Source organism: Equus asinus, chromosome 5, assembly GCF_041296235.1.
Source record: "Equus asinus isolate D_3611 breed Donkey chromosome 5, EquAss-T2T_v2, whole genome shotgun sequence".
In the NCBI taxonomy this organism is placed as follows: Eukaryota; Metazoa; Chordata; class Mammalia; order Perissodactyla; family Equidae; genus Equus; species Equus asinus.
In genome coordinates, this window is record NC_091794.1 from 33,180,758 (window position 1) to 33,200,396 (window position 19,639).

At 38.7% G+C, this 19,639-nt stretch overlaps 1 protein-coding gene across 1 annotated transcript in view; it reads right to left on the bottom strand.

Annotated features, from left to right (window-relative positions):
* Window positions 1–1,655: 1,655 nt before the first annotated feature.
* Window positions 1,656–19,639, bottom strand: part of TPRG1 (tumor protein p63 regulated 1) — a 103,584-nt gene continuing 85,600 nt past the window's right edge. The window contains exons 4-5 of the mRNA XM_044771290.2: window positions 10,602–10,755; window positions 1,656–1,905 (exon numbers count right to left, since the gene is read on the bottom strand). Of these exons, the coding sequence (XP_044627225.1) occupies window positions 1,711–1,905; window positions 10,602–10,755 (349 nt within the window). The 3' untranslated portion in view covers window positions 1,656–1,710. The remainder of the gene's footprint in view (window positions 1,906–10,601; window positions 10,756–19,639) is intronic.

A 19,639-nucleotide genomic window follows, 5' to 3' on the forward strand; every position in this document is an offset into this window, starting at 1 on the left:
ACATTCCAAAAGGAGCACCTCTGAGACCTCAAAAAGAGGAGGCCAATGGCATTCCCGTCTCCACTTCAATCACAGTGCAGCTGCTTCTATCTGTTTTACATATCGGGCATCTGAAATAGATTTCATTAGAAGGAAAGGGTCTGCTGTTGAAAAAAAAATGTTTGAACAAAAACTGCAAAAGGAAATGAGCCATTGAAAGTTCTTGAGGAAAGAGTGATATGATCAAATTGTGCTGCAAGAATCTGGCAACCAAGGGCAGGACGGATTAGAACAGGGTCAGCCTTGGAGCAGGGATCCCAATGAAAAGGCTGTAGCAATAATCCAGGTTAACAAAATTAAAAACTTGATTTGATAACATACTTGTGAGAATGGAAAGAAGGAGTACGTGAATAATTTGGAAAGAAAAATGAACTTTAAGTTTGACATCTGGGCATTGGAGTACAATGCTAAGCCACATACAGATGTGGTACTGTCATGGTCTGAAGGTTTGTGTCCCCCAGAATTCATATGTGGAAATCCTAAAGCTCAATGTGATGGTATTAAAAGGCAGGGCATTTGGGAGGTGAATATGTTATGAGGGCAGAGCCCTCATGAATGAAATTAATGCTCTTATAAAAGAAGTGCAAGAACTCCCTTGCCCCTTTATCATGTGAGGATACAAGAAGTCTGCAACCTGGAAGACGGCCCTCACCTGACCATGCTGGCACCCTGATCTCAGAATTCCAGCATTCAGACATGAAAGAAATAAATTTCTGTTGTTTGTAAGCCACCTAGTCTGTGGCATTTTGTTATAGCAGCCCAAACAGACTAAGAGAGTTACTGTTGGGAATATATTTGGCAAGGAATTATAAGAAATCAAAACCGACAGATTTCAGGGATGATGACTGGAACCATAAAAACGCCACAGAGAAATCTAGGATTTTGAAGATGCCAAAGGTGAGTGGCCCTTGGAAGACTGATACAGATTATCAGCAGACAGAAATGCAAAACTGAATCTCAAAGAAATATCAGAGATAGGAATATGGATTTGGAAGTAATCCTTACATGGTAGCTAAAATAATAGACAAGGAGACCCCAATGAGAGAGAAAATCAGGATCAGGGGGCTAAAAACAAAGGCCAAGAAAATGCCTGCAATTAGAAGATAGAGGAACAAGAACCCAGAAAGTCTGACCTGAGTGTCTGATCAAGCAGTCAATTGCTAACATTTGATGGCTTAGCATAATTTATCTTCTGGTTTTAGAAAATCTGATTGCTCTCATATGAGGTCTGAAATGTGCATCTATCAGTCTAATAAAGCTTTTAGATTTCCTAAGATGCTAAATATTCAAAAACATGTAAAGCTACTTAAAAGTAGTTAGTTGTTTCTGTCTAAAAATATGGTGACCTGGGGCTGGCCCAGCGGTGCAGTGGTTAAGTGCACATGTTCCACTTCGAGGCCCAGTGTTCGCTGGCTCAGATCCTGGGTGCAGACCTACACACTGCTTGTCAAGCCATGCTGTGGGAGGCATCCCACATACAAAGTAGAGGAACATGGGCACGGATGTTAGCTCAGGGTCAGTCTTCCTCAGCAAAAAGCAGAGGATTGGCAGCAGATGCTAGCTCAGGGCTAATCTTCCTCAAATAAATAAATAAATAAAAATACGGTGACCTGAAACAGAATCTTTAATTACGATTTATCTATGGATGAGGTACTTATACATGAAAGAGTCTCAAAAACCAATACTCCCACGAGCAAGGGAATAGCCAAGTTTGTTGCGGTTTCCAATGAATGACATCAGCCCCGTGTACGTCTCAATCAAAATGGGTTCAGTTAACACCATCAGTCCCTTTCCTCTTCCAGATCCAGTGGAATTCTTGTGGGCATTCTGGATAGCTGGAACAAGCTTAGACATGAACCCAGACAACTAAAGAAGAAAAGAAGCACAGAGTTAGTGAATGCGCAGTTGGTCCAGAGATACCACCTTCCCAGTCGGTCCTCACAAAAGTTGACCACTCTCCTGGGGCTGCAGTCATTCCACTTCTTAAACAGAAATCCTTTCTCAGAATTGTTAACATTGCTTCTGCTAGCCTTTTAATAAATTAATCAATTAATAAATTATGTACATAATAAAAGTATCTGCCTCATCTTGTTTATTTTTCATTATTCATAATTTCTACAACATTAAGAAGTCAATTTAATAAATATTTGCTTATAGTTTATTATGAATCAGACACCTGATGGGTGCTGCTGAAGATTTAAAGACAAGTATGATATTGATTCTTGTCCTCAAAGAAGTTACACTGTAATGATCTAAGATATGAACTCATAGTGATTATACAAAGTTCATGAAAATAAACAGCAAAGAGAGGCAAAAGATGCTAAAGGAACACAAAAGAGGATAAATCATACATGGTTAGAGGATCAGGAATGGCTTTAAAAGGAGACAATCCGTCAAGTGTTAATAGGATTTCAACAGGTGAAATGGGGTTAGGGAGGGCCTAGTTGACAGCTGCTATTTTTTTTCCAACTCAGCATCCTTTTCATCCTTTGCAATTCTTCTTCCAATGAGAGTACCTTGATTTTCCTTTGGAGAACCACCCTCTTCCATTTAGTCCAAATAGTTTAAGTGGAGCTGATGTTAGCTCACGACTCAGGCCTAACCAATCAGAGGAATCCATTCCTCTGCACACAGAGGTTGGTTCAGGTATGGACATATGACCAACGTGGTTGCAAAGCTGATAGGTTACAAGCCTGGAGGTATCCGTGGTCATTTTTGCCACACATAGCAGAACCTGATTGAGAACAAAGCCCACAAAGGTGAAAGAGCTAAGACATGACATGGAGAGAGACGAATTGTTGACAAAGTCATTTGAATTACTAGATCAGCCTACCCTGAACTTTTAAGTTAAATGAGTGAAAAAAATTCCTTCTTTTGGTCAAGCTAAGTTGAATTGTGATAAGAGGAGGGCAATATAGGGAGCATTCCAAACAGAGAGAGAAAAAGGAAACGAATTAGGAAAGCTCACATCTTTGCATTTCCAATAAGCTCTTTTATGTCCATTATCTCATTCTAGTATAAACTTAATCAGGTAGGTAAAAGAAAGTATCATCATTTCCATGTTAGAAACTAAGGCTCTTAGAAGGTTAGTGACTTACAGTCACTCCAGTTTCTACATTACAGTAAAAAAGAACATTAGGAAGAGGGCCGACTCACAGTGAGATTCAAGTCTGTTTCCTAGGCAACTAGCAAACAAGTCTAAATTAAAACTCTTAGAGTATATTCCAATATCCATTCAAATTATTAGGCATACTATATAAAATGACCACTGCTCTTCCCATTTCTCCATGAGGAGGTAAATCTTAGCTTTAAAGGACTAACACAAGACTGATAATTCAATGAAGAAGGAGTAGCTTGCAGTTTTTCACCATAATCCAATTTTCCATATAGGTTTTATCCTGGATTCTTCATTTCATACCAAATTGCCTTTGGGCACACCACTTCTCCATGTTAGGCTTAGTTTCCTTACTAGTAAGCAAAATCTAAAATTTAGAATGTATCTATTATTTCTAGTTGACCTAAATGATACACCAAAAAAAGGCATGCAAATGAAATTTCTATACTTTACTAGCTGCATGACATTGTTAATTCACTTCCCGTTTCTGAGCCTCAGTTTGCTGTTTTGAAAATAGTCATTGAAATCTATAGTTTTTTGATAATATTAGTAGTAAAAAAAATTAGTGATTTTGATGATAAAACAGCATAGAGTTTGTTAGAGTACGTCAATATGTATGTGTTTTCAAAATAAACTAAGGTTTAGTCCCTCTATTTCTCTTTAAAGTAATATTTACCTAATTGGATAATATCAAAACATTAATTTAAAAAATAGAATCACTTCACTGAGGCTAAAGACTGAGAGACAAGCAGGGTTTTGCTTGTTCTCCATGAGTTTCAGTCGCTAGTGGCAAACACAGACAGAAGCTACCTCTTATTACTAATTACCAGTCCCAGCATCCTCTTTGAGACCTTAGAAGGCACTGAACTATTGGTGTTACTGAATGAAACAAACTATAGTCACACAGCCTGGGGATTTTGTGTGAACTCCACCAGCGCTTTAGTTGATTGGATAAGAAAAGCAGAAAGAATTGTTCTTTCTTCAGCTTCCAAAAGGCAAAAGCAAAAAGAGACGAATAAGTTAACAATATGGGCATTTAATCACTGTGTTTTAAAATCATTGAATCTCAAGGTCAGAAGTGATCTTAAGTTTATCAATTCCAGCCACTTATCTACTGTTTTATTTGCCTTACCACATCCTGACCAAGAAGCTACACTCATTTACATGGATATATCCAATAATATGGAACTTATTGCTATCTAACCATGTCCATTCCACCACTGTGTACAGTGGGAAAATTCTTGGGATTAGATACATAGGACCAGGTCTGATTCCTTGCTCTATCAGTTACTGATGGTTAGACCTTGGAAAAATCATTTAATCCCAGTGAGCCTTAGCTTACACATCTGAAAACGGGAAAATAATAATAATGATAATGATAGTAAATACTAACCCCATCAGAATGTTGTATGAATTTCTGTTAATTATTCAATAATATTTTATAAAGTATAATATTTATAGATATAAATATTATCATTATTTATATGCAGGAAACACTTATCTTCCTTAGTCCTATTCATTTCAATTTCATACTTTGAATGCCAATTCTTTGCTGCAGAGGACAATGTCTTTTGCATTTTAGGATGTTAAGCAGCATCCCTAGCCTCTACCCGCCAGATACCGGTAGCACTTCCACCCCGGGTGTGACAACCAAAAATGTCTTCAGACATTGCCAAATGTCCCCCAGAGGCAAAATCATCCCCTGTTGGGAACCACTGAACTAAAGGAAGTATAACATGATAGAACATGAGTATTGAGATCAAACACATCTATCTGGTTTTAAATTTCAAATATGGCACTTGCTAGCTGTTTGACTGTGGACAAGTTATCGAACCTCTCTGAGTTTTATAGTTCTTTTTCCATAATAAAAGGATATTAATAGTATCAGATGCATAGGGTGGTTGTAAAGATTAAACTAACTTTAATAAATAAAGGGTTTGTGTATAAGTTCTGTGTGTGTGTGTACGCACACACTCATATATTTCAGGAAGAGCTGAGGAAGTAGAATAAGAAGAGGCTGGAATTTAGAGTCACATTACAAAGACCATAAAGGAAGCCTGTTACCAATAACCAATAAATATTACCAATAAATCATTGACAGCATCATCATCATCACCATTATCATCAAACTGATTTAAAGGCCAAAGTGCGATTCATCTCAACACTTCCAATGCAAACACTCTCTGGGTTGTCAGGATACCTTTCATAGATCAACCAGTGTTTGTCAAATTGTATTACTGCATGCCTCCCTAGTCCTCACCATAAGCTTCAGTTCATGAGAATCCTCTGTGGCCTCAGAATCTAAGTGCCGGAAAGAACTTGACACTATTTCATACTCAATGAACTTGGCATTTCATTAAAGTAAGATGCACTTCATTTCTAGCCATTTCTGTGAACCCTCTAAAAGGAGGAGGGTCTGTGCAGACAGAGCGACAAGCAGCGCATTGAAGGAGAGGCAGACAAAAGGCCAATTCCCCAAGCTGGCTCTTGAGCATTTCAAGCACCTGAACTCAATCTGTGTGACAGGAACGCGATGTCATCTGATATGAATGCCACTAACCACATACTTTTCTCTAAAAGCTTTTATACACCCACCCCTGGCTCCTTCTTTTATTCCAGTTTCAAAAACGCGGGGTCAAGTTTTAACAACTCTGGTTACATAGGGGCTGTGTGTTGGTTGAGGTAAGGTATAGCAGTGTGTGTGTGTGTCTTGGGTGATGTGGGGGAGTGTTGAACGTTCTTCTTGACTTTACAGCAATTATTTACCAGCTGAGTGACTGGGCCCCTGGTTTGCTTCAGGGGCTGTCTGCCAGCAGTTCACTGCCTAGAGTCTCAATTTTCCTTATTACAACCATCACTTGCTTCCTGTTTACAATGGGTAGGGAGACCGGGTTTCATGCCTGCAGGCCCACGTTCTTCAGCTGAGCAGACTTTCCAAGCCTTCTGGCTATAGGTTTCAGCCTCACCAAGTAGAAAGTGAAGCCTGCTGAAATAAAGAGTAAGTCCATCCAATACTCAATACTGGAAACTACTTGGGAAGTCGCACAGCTGGGGAGAATGCATATATCATCCTTGCATATTTTACCTGGAATTATCTCTATGGAGACACCATGACTGTGGGTATATTCAGGTGTGGAGAGGGAGAAGGGAGGACAAGGCAGAAGCTTCTTTCCTACAAAAGAGAGGTTTCTACACATCCTAATTTCCATCCTTATCCTAGTCCTTTCCCCAACTCTCCCCAGTCAATACACATGCACGCGCGTGCACACACACACAGACACTTTAAGTTCTAGCTAAAATAAACTATTCTTTATCCAAGAACAGTCCATCTACCTTTGCAATATGCAGCTTCTAACTATGTTTCTTTTAATTAAAATGTCTCTTCCCATCTTCTTCGATACTTAAATCACTTTTACCTTGCGTTTCACATCGTGTCATCACACCTGCTGACGTTTTGTTGTGTTTGTTCCCTCTTCTGCTCTCCCAGAACAGCTTTTGAATCTCTCTATTAACAGTCTTCATACATTAAATTATAATGTGGTAATTACCTTTTTTTTTTTGCCTTCTTCCTGCACACCACAAGTGTCTGGAGGGCAAAATCTGTTTTATTCTTCTTGGTCTCCCAGGTTACTAGCACATTGCCCAGCATGTGCTGTTCCATGCCAGAGAGGTACTCAATGAATATTTGTTGAATTGATGTGAAGGGAAATCGAGGGGCTAAGGCTATACAGTCACATTTGATTGTGGAACCATTGGTTCACTTTCATAATTTCCTTGATAAAAAGGTTAAAGATACCAGAAAAGAGTAAAAGTGTTGGTCTGTAGATCACTTTGATTTGGCTGCAGAGCATCCATGATCCATTCACTGTTATTCATAAGCTCCAGGCTCAGTTACTAGTCCCCCTCAGCAAGACTCTCCATATATCCAAGAACCGAGCAAGACAATGGTTAAAAAAGGGAAGATAGGCTACAGGTTGCAAATGTAAAGTGGACGAAACAATTGAGGCTAATTGATCTTGGTTGTAAAGTATCACATCATATCATGTCATATCATACCAATGACTATGAACATAGACACACATTTCCTCAGGTTTATACCCATTTCCCTGAGTATCAGCAAATTGTTTGGGTGTGGAAATAGAGCTATTACTGTAATACCTTAGTGAATTCACTTATCACTCTAAGTACCCTCATTTTTTCAGTAGAGATAGCTATCCTGACCTCACAGGGTTTTTCTTAGTTGAATTACATGAAAACGTGCAAACTGTAATCAATAAATACAAAATACAATTACATAATATTACACAAGATTACTTTTATGTCTTATAATGATAAAATCAATGCCAAATTAAATTGTTATTAATTGTATTAATAAAGTCAAATAAAATCAATGCCATCTTTGCATTTTTATCTGCCCCCTCTATTAAGCAGTGCCTTTCACAAAAATAAGAATCTTGTCTCATTTAGGTTTGTATCCTTAACAATAATCATAATACCTTCACTACGTAGCTGTCAGAAAATACTTGTTGAATAAAGAGATTCCAGGTGCTGTAGAAAAAAAGTCTCTGAGTAAAAAAAGCTTTGGATTTCTTAAGTAATAAGTCATTCCATTAGATTGTAAATAATTTGAAAAATTTTACTGTGTGTAACTCAGTTCTACATGATTTCCTCTCCTGCGCCATAATGGGTTTGCTAAATTGAATTAAATTGCTTCAGGCATTTGATTTAGTTACGCGTTTCCACCATATTCTTCTACTTTTTCCTATTTCATCCATAAGGGAAACGGAAAAACTAGTTTATATCACCCTTGTAAAATCTTACGTTATGCCAAAATATTCATATAAAAGGGATTCCATAAGCCCAGAATTATCTTTCTTCCTATTTATTCTTTCACATTAATATAACTGGGTATTAATCAAAGCCAATCTTGGAAAATGTCCTAAACGCAAACAATATTGTGACACAAAAACCAACAAAAAAAGAGAAACTGAAACTCAAAGAACTGGATCAGAGCACTCATCATCTCACATCCCAGATGGAGATTACTGGTTTTCCTAGAGAGCTGGGACATGGGGTGGCCTTTGAATAAGAAATCACTTGGCAAATGAAAGTGCCATTCTGTTGCCAGGGAGGAAAAAAAAAAGGATTTGGGAAGAATAATTTAAGGAGAAAAGCCTTAGAAGAAACACACTTAACAGATCCACAATGTAGTTTTATTGACTGAAAACCAACCAACCAACCAGCCAACGATTCATCGAGCTCATGCCCATGCATGCGTGTGCTACCTGCGCACTCACACACCTACTATTTTTCCATCCAACAAGAACTATACAAACATCAAAAGTTTCCCTTTTAGCCTTGGCTAAGAGGAATGCTTGGGCAAAATTTAATACTCTAGTCTACTAACTGTATTCATGGGTATTTGGCGACTAATTATTCCATCCCCCTTTTGATATTTTATTTTTCATCTTCCTTTTAAAATTATTTGATTGTATATATCTATATGTAACAGAATAAAACAAAGCACTATCAGGTATTAGAGTAATGCAGTGGCATTTCTCTGCAGTTAATAGAATTTGTTCTTTAATCCTTCAACCTGAACTCCTAGCAAAGGACACTCAGAGAACCAGTACTTAATGCAACAGGTATGAGGAATAAGAGAAGACTTGGTCCAGGAAGAGATGAATGTAATAGCCAAGGCAATTGTTGTTTATTTGGATTTACAATAAAATACAATTACCGTTACTTCAAAAATATATATTATTTTAAAGAAAGAAATGGCTTTGGAAAAATACATTATTAAGCTCTTTCAGTTGGAGTAACAAGTGTTAAAAAAAAAAAAAAGAAACAGATAAACTGCACTGTTAATAAGAAAAAAAACCCAGGAGTTTGAGGAGGGGCAAGAAGAGGACAGAGAAGAGAGGAGAGGGGGTAATGGAGCAATGCGTCAGAGTATTATTATTAATAAGATCTTTTAAAAACAGGGATAGCTAATATTCCATTTGCAATTTGGGGCATTATTATGATATAACTCCCACTCTATCCTCTGGAAGCTCTCAATAAGTCTACTCTCAAATAAATGCCTTTGTGTAAGTGTTATATTGTTCTTATTGGCTTTATTATTGTTGACTTTGGGTGGTAAAGAATCAGGCTAGGGGCTGATGTTGATGCTTGGGTTGAGGTATTGTGAAATAGGAGTATCACATGAAGAGTAACAACATGATCCATATAATGAACTAATTTAGTGCTTGCAATAACTTGGAGTCAGAGGTAATCCTTGAGACCATATGCTCCTAAGGACATCTGCATAAATCTTGAGAGGATGGTTGACTTTTCCTGAGAGTAGAATGGGATTCAAGCCAACTCTATCTATGTATATTAAGGGGAATAAAGACTCCATACAGCCTCTAATCACATATATTTGGCCTCAAATTCCTTTTAGAATAGGGGACTTATCAAGTCAAAATATGTGTTTATACATATCCATATACACTTGAATGAATAGGTGTGTTTAAAACACTGCAAGAAATGTAACATATGCCATCCAACCTCAGAAGACTTTAGATGCAGACTGCCACGTTTTGAATTTATAGCAAATGAAGAGTTGAAATATTCTGCAGTGAATGCCAGCATATAGAGGTAAACAAAGAAAGGACAGAGAGGGTAAGAATTTCTAGATTTATGAGCGCACTTGTATGTGTGTATCTGGCTTGGTGAAAACATAAAGGTTGATCTTTCATTGCATGTACTGCTCCAGCTGTTTTACTTCCTGACTACTTACAGTGTCCTAGCACTGCTTAAGTTTTCCTTGGGAAGATGAAAGAATAGCAGATCGGACTCTCCCTGCCACTGGTGAATTTAGAATCTACTTGGGGAGATGAAATTTAAAGGCAAAAATACTGTCAATTGCCTTACATTTATGGAGCATTTATATACACAGCATCCCACTTAACTTTACAATGGTCCAATGAGGTCGGGAAGAAGGGTAGGGTACATTTTAGAGATGAGATTATCAAAGCCCAAGTTTAAAGTCTTAAACACAACCATAGAACCATATCTGATTTCATACTTCACACTATTCCACACTCCCTCTCTGAATAAAATAATTAGAATTTAATTACATACTGAAATTTATATGAACCCCGTGGGCAATAAACACAGTCAGACAAACATAAGCACTGTAATTTTTAAACAATATTACACTATAATCTCTTACTAAGAAATTAGCAAGGAGGAAACAGCATGATATGGTTAATATAAATATTAATATTTTTTTGTATATAAAACAGCTCCACTGTTAACTACAAAAAAGTTCTATAAGCCTATCAAAGTTTTTACCTGTAGAAACCCCTGGTGGTATCTTTTTTTAAAAATCAGTACATGTTTTAGAAGCATAAAACTTCATCAACAAAGCTAATCTAAGAATGATGCCCAAGCTGCCTCCTACCTTGCAAGTTTCAAGGAACTTCTCACTGGTGTATTTCATAGGGTGTTCAGTGAAGGTAGCATAAGGCACCTCAGTGGACCATGGGTTCCAGCGGGACAGTAGGGATTGCTGCTCCGGACTCCCCCAGTAGATCCTAAGGCCTTCTCCTTGTCGCCTACAAGAAAAGTGTTTTCCTTTAGATTAAGACAGAAAGAAAAGGGTGGAAAAGAAATGTAATATCTCAGTCAGCCTTTATACTGATGCTGGGATAAGTGGTTTACCTACCAACTAGTTGAACTGTTCCAGGAATTTAGGAGGTGAGAAAAAAAGGATAAATTTGGTTTCAACCATGATGAGTTCAAGGTGTTGTTGAGAGTTCTATGTGGAAAATGCCTCCTTGGAAATGTGACTCTGGTGCTCAGGACAGAGGCCAGGGCTGGAAATGTGCATATTGATCTCATAACAACATTCTGATGGTGAGAGTTAGAAGAGAAAGGAAGAAGGAAGAGTCAAAGTGGTGGGACAGGAACTGAAACAGTCATGGTGGGAGATAGTTTCAAGGAGAAAGGAGACAACAACAATAGTTTCCACAAAGCAGTAAGCACAAGCAATAAATAACGGAGAAAAGACATGGGACTTCCCAAATAGGAGGGTACACATGAGCTTTAAGAGGGACGATGATCAGTTCAAAATTCCCTGTGACCTCAGCTTCTACATCTCATGATTCTCTATTCTCTGCACACATTCTATTCAGTGAAATTGCAGCAACAGACACATCCACGCTCGTGGAGAGACTGAGCCTACCCTTTCCCACTAAATTCACAGTCCTAACCCACAGTGTGTGGGAGGCAGCCACTCTCTGATAGAGCCCAGGCCTGGTCATCTGGTAAACCAAATACAGAGCAAGAGAAAGTCAGCTTGAGAGTGGTGGGAGGGAAGTTGTGGCAGGGGAGTATGGCCACATTGAATAGCAAAATTGCAATTTCTGTAGCCTCTTCTTTTGCATGTGCCCATCAGAATTCATGATTTGTGGTTTTAGACATCTCTGAATGTAAAGAGATCCCTGGAGGTTAAGCCTAGCTCAGGTGCTTTGTATTCAACAAGCTTTAAAACTAAGTTGCCTGTAATTCTAAACCTCTCCATGGAACACTACAGAGGTCTCATTTCTTCTAGAAATTAAATCCTGGGATCTAGAATGAAAAACTAGAGCTTAATTGTGGTACCTTCACAAAGCTGTCACTTCCTGTATTAAGGAACGATTGCTTTGGGAATGCTATTGTGGTTTCTGAATCTTTATCTATGTAGAGATGCGTATAAACACAATCTCACACATATGCATATAACACCCCTCTCCCCAGTTGTCTGATTCCTGAGCTTCTTACAAAAGGAAAAGTATGAAATCAGCCTGGTACATTCTGCTACCTAGTTCTCAGATTTTTTGACGATTATATTCGAAAGCTGACACCCAACCTTTTTTGCACTTAATCCTTTGCCCAGAAAGAAAAAAAAAAAGAAGGAAAAGAAAAATATTGTACATACCTCTAAAGTTGCTTTTCTAACCCCTCACCTTCTCAGCTGCTATACTGACATTTTTCATCCCCCTTGTACTTTCCTTCATTTTTTTTTTCTGGCCTGGTAATAAGCCCTAAGCTCAATGAATATTCTATGCATGCTGGTTAATGGAGCATTCTGGCCTGAGTCCATTAAAACAACTTGCACAATGGAATTATTTACTGCTTCATATGTCAATTTATGTGCTGAGTGCAATTTTGCTTTTATCCAAAGGGGATGAAAATCTGCCAAGATAACTTCTCTAATAAGTACATTTTATATTCTTTCACCTTAGGGAAACCTCAGATGAAGTTTAAGAAGGAAATTCAAGAGGGACTCTATTTCTAAATAACGAATCGATTTGAGCATGGCAATGACCTTTCTCAGAGATGTAGTATACCTCTAAGTGTACAAGTTCAGCCAACCTTCTCTCCTGCACTTCAGGATGATAGCTGGGAAGAAAAATCTAGAACTAAGTAGTGTCTCCAAAGGTAAAACTAAGGTGGTGCTTCTCAGTAAAGCCCTTAGCATCGAGTGTTATGAAAGTCTACCTTCTGTCAAATGTCATGAGGGCTATTGTGGAGAGTACAGATGCCTTTATGACCAGGAATGCTTTATTAAACAGTTGTTTGTGCTTACCCTGAGGGAAGGCATGTGAAGGAATAGAGTGGAGTAAAAAGACGCAATGAATAGAATGTCAGGTAGTCCTGTGTTTGAGTCTTGATTTTGACACTTAATGCTGTGTGATTGCAGGCAAGTTCATTTTTATTTCTGAATCTGTTTCCCCATAAGTTCTTTAGAGTGTCTCCATGTGGTGCCATTCCACGACCTCAGTAACTCTGTGTAAATGGAATAGACAGCTATGGTCATCATGCTACTAGCATTCAACCTGTAAGAAGCCTCTGGGTTATGGCTTCTTTGGTTTGGAGATATCAAATGTGCCTCCCTGAACAAAAGACATCCTCTGCTGCAAAGGCTATATCAAGTAACGTCCAATCACTCCTATGGACCTTTAGCACCTGCCATGATATTTCACAAACATGTAAAAGCACAAACCAGTCACTATATAGTGGAATAATGGTTTAAGGTTCATAAACTATACAATGTCAGAGCTAGAAGGGCTCTTGGAAGCTATACCCAGTGCCATCTTTCTGGAGATGGGAAAACTAAGACTCAGAAAGGACTAGAGATTTCCCAAAGTATCACTACAGACAGAGTTGAGCTGGTAAGAGCCCTGGTCTCTCAAGACCTCGTTTAGGGGTCTTTTCACAGTTCTAGGCTACCCTTACAAAATATATTCCAAGTTAAGGTCCTTCCATTATAGAACACAGCTTATATACAATAGGCACAGAGTTCAAAGAATTGCCCTAAGAGGCCTACCCTCATTTGTGGGCAAAAAGCCTGCCCGGGGATCCTAGCTAAAGGTCAGAAAGAAAATCTGTCTCAAAAGGAACTGTAGCTTTTTATATACACTCAATATTAGCAATTATGAGATTGCAGGAAAATAAAGCAGAAGTGGAAGTGAAGGGGGAAATTTCAAAAAAGTTATGTTGTCAGGGTAAGAAGATTGGGCCTTTCTTACTTAGCTGCTATGGTCAGGTTAATCAGAATGGGAGTACAGTCCCAGGGCAAAAATGCCAACATCAAATTATGAAGCAAAGAATGATTTGGGAGTTTTCTTCCTGAAATCATACTCAGTGTAAACCCTGGATTTCACTGGCTCTGTGTCTTTGGGCAATTCACACCACCTTTTTGAACTTTAAGAAACAATAATTCTAAAAGAAATAAGAGGATAATGGATGAGGAAATGTTTTGTAAGCTGTAAGGCATTGTCCAACCAGCAAATATTGAGTGCCTGGTATGTAACATAATGCCTACTGTGTACTGTTAAAGACTTTATATTTTTAAATTTTACTTAACTCATAGTAATTGTTTGAACTTTGTTGGTAGAAATAGATGTAGTTAACAAGAAATAAGAGAAAGACCATAGCCAGGATTAATCAGATCACCAAGTCAAGAACCACTAATAGAATGGAATAAACAGTGGGAGGAGAAACACTGTGATCACTGGACAGAGACAAAACAAGAGGAGCAAATTTTCAGGAGAGTTGGTGCTGGGATCTTCCATGTTTGTCTTCACTTATCAATCACTCTGCCTCCACCCGATTCTGAGTCCCAGCATTCTTCTTATGTGTTCAACTCTTGTATCCCATCAATGTTTCGATGTATATAATTTCTTACTTAATCTTAAATCCACCAGAGAGACTTCCATTCAGATAGTTTAAGCCTGCCCTTCAGTTCTCTTCTTCAGACTGAGTAAGCACAGTTCTGTAATGCTTTTCTAATAGGTTGACAATAATCTGTTAAATTATCTCAGAGGCGGTTCCCTAAAACATTCCTAAATTGTCTACCTTCAATTCCACCATTTGTTTAACACGTCCTCTGTGCAGTGTATTGTCACAAGTAGAGAAATGGGTAAGAGTCAACCCCTGAACTCCAAAAACCCATCATCTGATAATCTCTGGGCCTATTTTACTATCATCTCCTCCCAGACCTCAAAGAGGTACAGAAGTCACCTTATAGAAGTAGAGGGTCACCTATTACAAATTATTTCGTTCCCATTTTCTGTCCTCAAGGAAACTAGCTGGATCTGACGTCCATTTCCACAATAGTGGAAGCAAGAAGAGCAATGTACCCTTTACTTCTGGTAAATTTCAAAGCAGCACAGAAAGTCATAGAAGTAGAGGAAGGACTTCTTAAGGACCTATAAGAACTTGGTGAAAGAAAGGGGTTCATAACAGTCGGAGAATTTTAGGATCCTAGACTGTCTAGTTGGAACACTCCTTAGAGGTGTGTTTCCAATTTTTTCATTTTATAGATATATAAACTGAGGACCAGACTTTTCAAAGATCAGAGTTCTTCCTTTAGTCATGATAATTACATGTTCTACTCAGTGACTCAGACTCAGAATTCTACTCAAATACAGTTGTTGCCAGGGTGGAAGGCCTGAGCAATTACTACTTAAATGATCATAGCAGCCCAATAGAAGATTTGCCTACTGCACCAAAAAAGCAAAGGCATATTGATGAGGTTTACTCAGGAGCAACTACCACACAAGTGCTGAAGGACCCAATCATGAAAAATAAACATGGTTTAACAACACAAAAAGGAGCTCCAAGTTGAATGGAGGGAAGAGTTTCTTCAATAACAAGCTTTGTAAGATGAGCAATTATTTCTGTTGGAAAAGATGCCTCTCCTTGAACTCTTTTTTAGCTGCACTAAAAAAATATGGCAGCCAGCTACCAGTCTGGGTTAATTTGCTCATTCCACACATTCTTCTTTCTTCTAAGAGATGCCAAGGATCCTTTTGTGTAACACAGGATAGCCAACTTCCTTTCCTTTGACTCCCCACTCTCCTTCTATCTTGGCCTTCACAGGTGCTGGGCTGAGGCATTCAACTGCCTGTTAGGAGAAATAAATGAGTATGCCAAGCTCCTCAGAACAGCAATGGCAGCTTCCATTATTACCTCCGTCAGCTGCCCCTCCTTTCTACTCATCTCAAATCTCAAAGCTCCACCACAGAATTAAAAACATAGCTCCAGGCACCAAACTGAGATTTATGAGGAAGCACAGACATTAACTCTTGCTCTAAACGCAGGGCGTGTGCTTGTAAGTATGGGTGAGCAAACAGAGGGAGGCCACGCGGGGGAGGAGGGCGGACAGCAAGGGGGAGAGAGCAGCTCAGTACAACACAATCTATTTTCTTCATGTTTCTTTTCTCCCTACCTTACAGCCTGTATTGTTGAATGGCGGGCCTTCTGGGCCCCTGAAATGTTAGTTCCTTGCTTATTTAATCTGGACAAAAGGGGGGACTGAGTTGGCACCCTGGAGGGTATTCAATGCTTCTTTGCTTATTGAATGACCTCAGATGAAATATTTTCCATGACAAGAACCCAAAAGACGCTGGCACAGAGTCAGACAATAAGATTTGCAGAATGTGTTTACATTCTCTCCATGTCCCCGGGCTGTTCCAAACCCATCGGCAGGTGCTGCCTTTATCTGCTCTCTTTGCTCACCTGGCTCCCTCCCAGAAGTTTCCAGGGCCTTGGGCTCAGGAAGATTAACCATTTACTGGCACGAGTAACCAAGAAATTCTATGGGTTATATTATTCGAGGGAGAGGTAAGTGATAAAGTAAAAACAGATCAGCAGTGTCCATACAGAGAGAATTCACAGGTACCATGGTTAAGAAGTCTGAGTGACAGTTAAGAGGCCTGGATTCAAAGGCTAGATCTGCCACTAACTAGGGGGGAATTTGCACCATTGTCTTCTCTCTGGGCTCCAGGGGCCCATCTGTAAAATCAGGTAGTTGCACTAGATCATCTCTAAACTCATTTTCTGTCCCAATAAATTAATATCTGTGTTGAAAGCTCAAAATAATTTGTATTATACTGGTTAAACACAAAGCCAAAGGATAATTTAATGAATATGAGAAATTCTCAGAGGGTTGCTGAGGCTTTATCTTACTTCTTCTAGAAAAGAAATGATCTTAAACTGTACAACAAAAGACCTCAAGTTAAACCAAAAGCAGAACTCAGAGAAAATGAAGGTCAATAATTACAAAAAGGTTATAGAAAAAGGCTATAGAACCTCCCAGGCTGAAAGTCCTTCAAAGAGATGTTTATCTGTTTAAAAAATTTTAGATGTGCTTGTTCTAGAGGTGGTCATGTTCAAGGCTGAGGTGAAGAAGACTATGGTCCAAACCAAAGGTCCAACCTAAGATTTTGTGAGTCACAGTGTTGGAATGTGTATGTGTGGGTGTGCACGCATGCCCCGGATACTTAGGCTAAAATAAATATGGACACCTATAGTGCCAGGTATATAGTAATCACTTAATAAATCCATGCTTAATGAAGATGAGCAAATGAATACATTCAAAGACCGAGTCAGGATGCCTGTGAATTTGAATGCCATATATTCCATTCTTAGAATGTTCTATGTTATGGTAGTAAGATCCTTGGACTGGCAATGAATAAAACCTGGGTCTAATCCTAGCACTGATACTAAGTTTCTGTGTGGCTTAGAGCCGGGCACATCATCTCTGGGTCTCGATTTCCCTTTGCTAGGGTCTGAATGTTTGTTTCCACTCAAAATTTATAAATTGAAATCCTAATGCTCAAAGTGCTGGAATTTGGAACTGATGCCCTTGGAAGGGGATTAGGTCATGAGAGCAGAGTCCTCATGAAGGGGATTAGTGCCTTTATAAGAGACCCCAGAGAGATCCCTTACCTCTTCCACTACGTGAATACATGGAGAAGGTGCCATATATGAACCAGAAAGCAGCCTCTCCCTGGAAACTGAGTCCCCCTGCACCTGGATATTGGACTTAGCCTCAGAACTGCGATAGATAAATTTCTGTTGTTTATAAGTGCTCAGTCTTTGGTGTTTTGTTAGAGCAGCCCAAAAGGACTGAGACATACTTCTTATAAAACAATGGAGGCCTTGGATTAGATATTCTCTAGAGGATACTCCAACTATGCAAAAACCTAACACTTCCAACCCAGAGCCAAGGATCACCTACCTTTGGGTTTCACTTAAATAACATACAGAGACATTTTATTTTCCAGAACTGGTATGAATGGATTATTTAGCTGGAAGTCATTCTAAAACTTACATACTTATTTTCTCAACAGATTATATTAAAAATAACTAATTCTTTGAAGCCTCAATAAAAGTCATCACAAATCAAAGTTTTAGACCTAGAAGGCATTTATTACTAATCATTTATGTCCTAAGTCCTTGACCCCCTAATTTTACCAAAACAGAGACTGAAATCTAAAATCTAAAACGTTACTTAGATTAATAATAGTTTCCTATATTCCAGTGCTCTCCTTTATGGAAGTCAACTGTTGTATACAAAGAATAAGGCTAGTCACCCAAGCTCTAAAAGATTCTTGAGTAAGTTTATTAGCTTTTATGTGATCTGCCTCTTCCCTCACCATCAGGCTGTCATTTCTTGCTGCTATCAACTTTCCTGATTCCAGTAGCTCTTCTAATTTGCTTTTTCTAAACTTCTATGGACAGGGAAATTAGAAAAGCATTGCTGTTGCAGTTGTGGGCAAATAACTAAATAAAATAACCCTCTTTGGCATGCCCTTTCCTATAAAGGAAATGTATCCATTTTATATATAACAGAAGCTTTGGTTTCACAGATGCCATTTAAATGGAGAGCTAATCCCATGAGGTTGATGGCAAATAACTTTTAGATAAAGGAAAAGAAACTGTATGGTTCCTTTAGTCAAGGGCATCTAAATGTTCATGTTTTTGAAGGTCCATTTGGAGCTCCATGCCTATTAGAATGAGATAAATGTGATCCCAGGATTAAAAATTATTACCTCCTTTGCACTGATCAGGATGACATGAAATTTTGTCATTCTTAGAGTCATACTCTGGTAGACTGGCATTGTCGTATTCTGTATAATGAGCCTCACATTCTGATCCCTCCTTCAAACCTTTCAGAATGTAATTCCCACGACATTTGACAATTACTCTGAGTGGAAACGTTATCAGCAAATCCCTGCTAGCATTCCTCCATAAAGTCCAGAGAAATTGTTCTGAATAAATCGTAATGAGGACTCAGACATTGGAATAATCCCTTATAGTTGAAGGTATCAAAGAAGGTATAGGAGATGGCAAGTGGGTCAACAAAGAGGACACTTAGTGGCATTGCTGGCAGAAGTTGGCTACTCTTAGCAGTGCTCAGAGTAGAGGTCTGGGGCAGGACTGTGTCTGCAGTGATGGAAGAGAAAAGGAGCATCGAGAGCCTGTCTGGTCAGCTCCGGTTCTCCTCTTATGAACAGCAAAGCAAATCTGGCAACAGGAAGGAGTGAAGTCTCAAGAAGGAAAACACTAGCCTGTTTCCTTTCCAGTTCATTAGCCTGGTACTAAAGCTGCGTGGGAATCATACTAAAGGATTGAAAGAAACACACTAGAATATTAACACTATTGATAGAATGATGGAATTATTTTTCTTTCAGAAATGCTTATTTTCTGTAATGAACAAGTACTATTTTTACATGTAAATGAAAACTTGCATATTTAAAATGTTGTCATCCATCATAACCAAAGCAAGGACTAATTAGTACCAGGCAGTGTGCTAAGACTTCTACCATCATCGTCTCTAGTCTGTACCACAAACTCACAAGGTTAGTTTATAATCTCTATTTTACAGATGAGGAAACCAAGGTCCAAAGCCATCAAGTAGTAAGTGGCAGAGCTGAGATTAGAATTTAGGTCTCTCTGGTTCCATCACTCCTCAAAATTCCATGGTACTCTATGGATACACATGACAAGGAAGAAAAGAAACATACCAATGAGTTGTTTGTTTCCCAGAGAGCCTAGGTAAAGACAGTCACGGTAGAGCTTGCATTTTTATTTATAGTCTCTCTTGACATGAACTAATCTACCCTCTTCCTTTCTCCACAGTGCTGATCCAACCAGCTCAGAAAC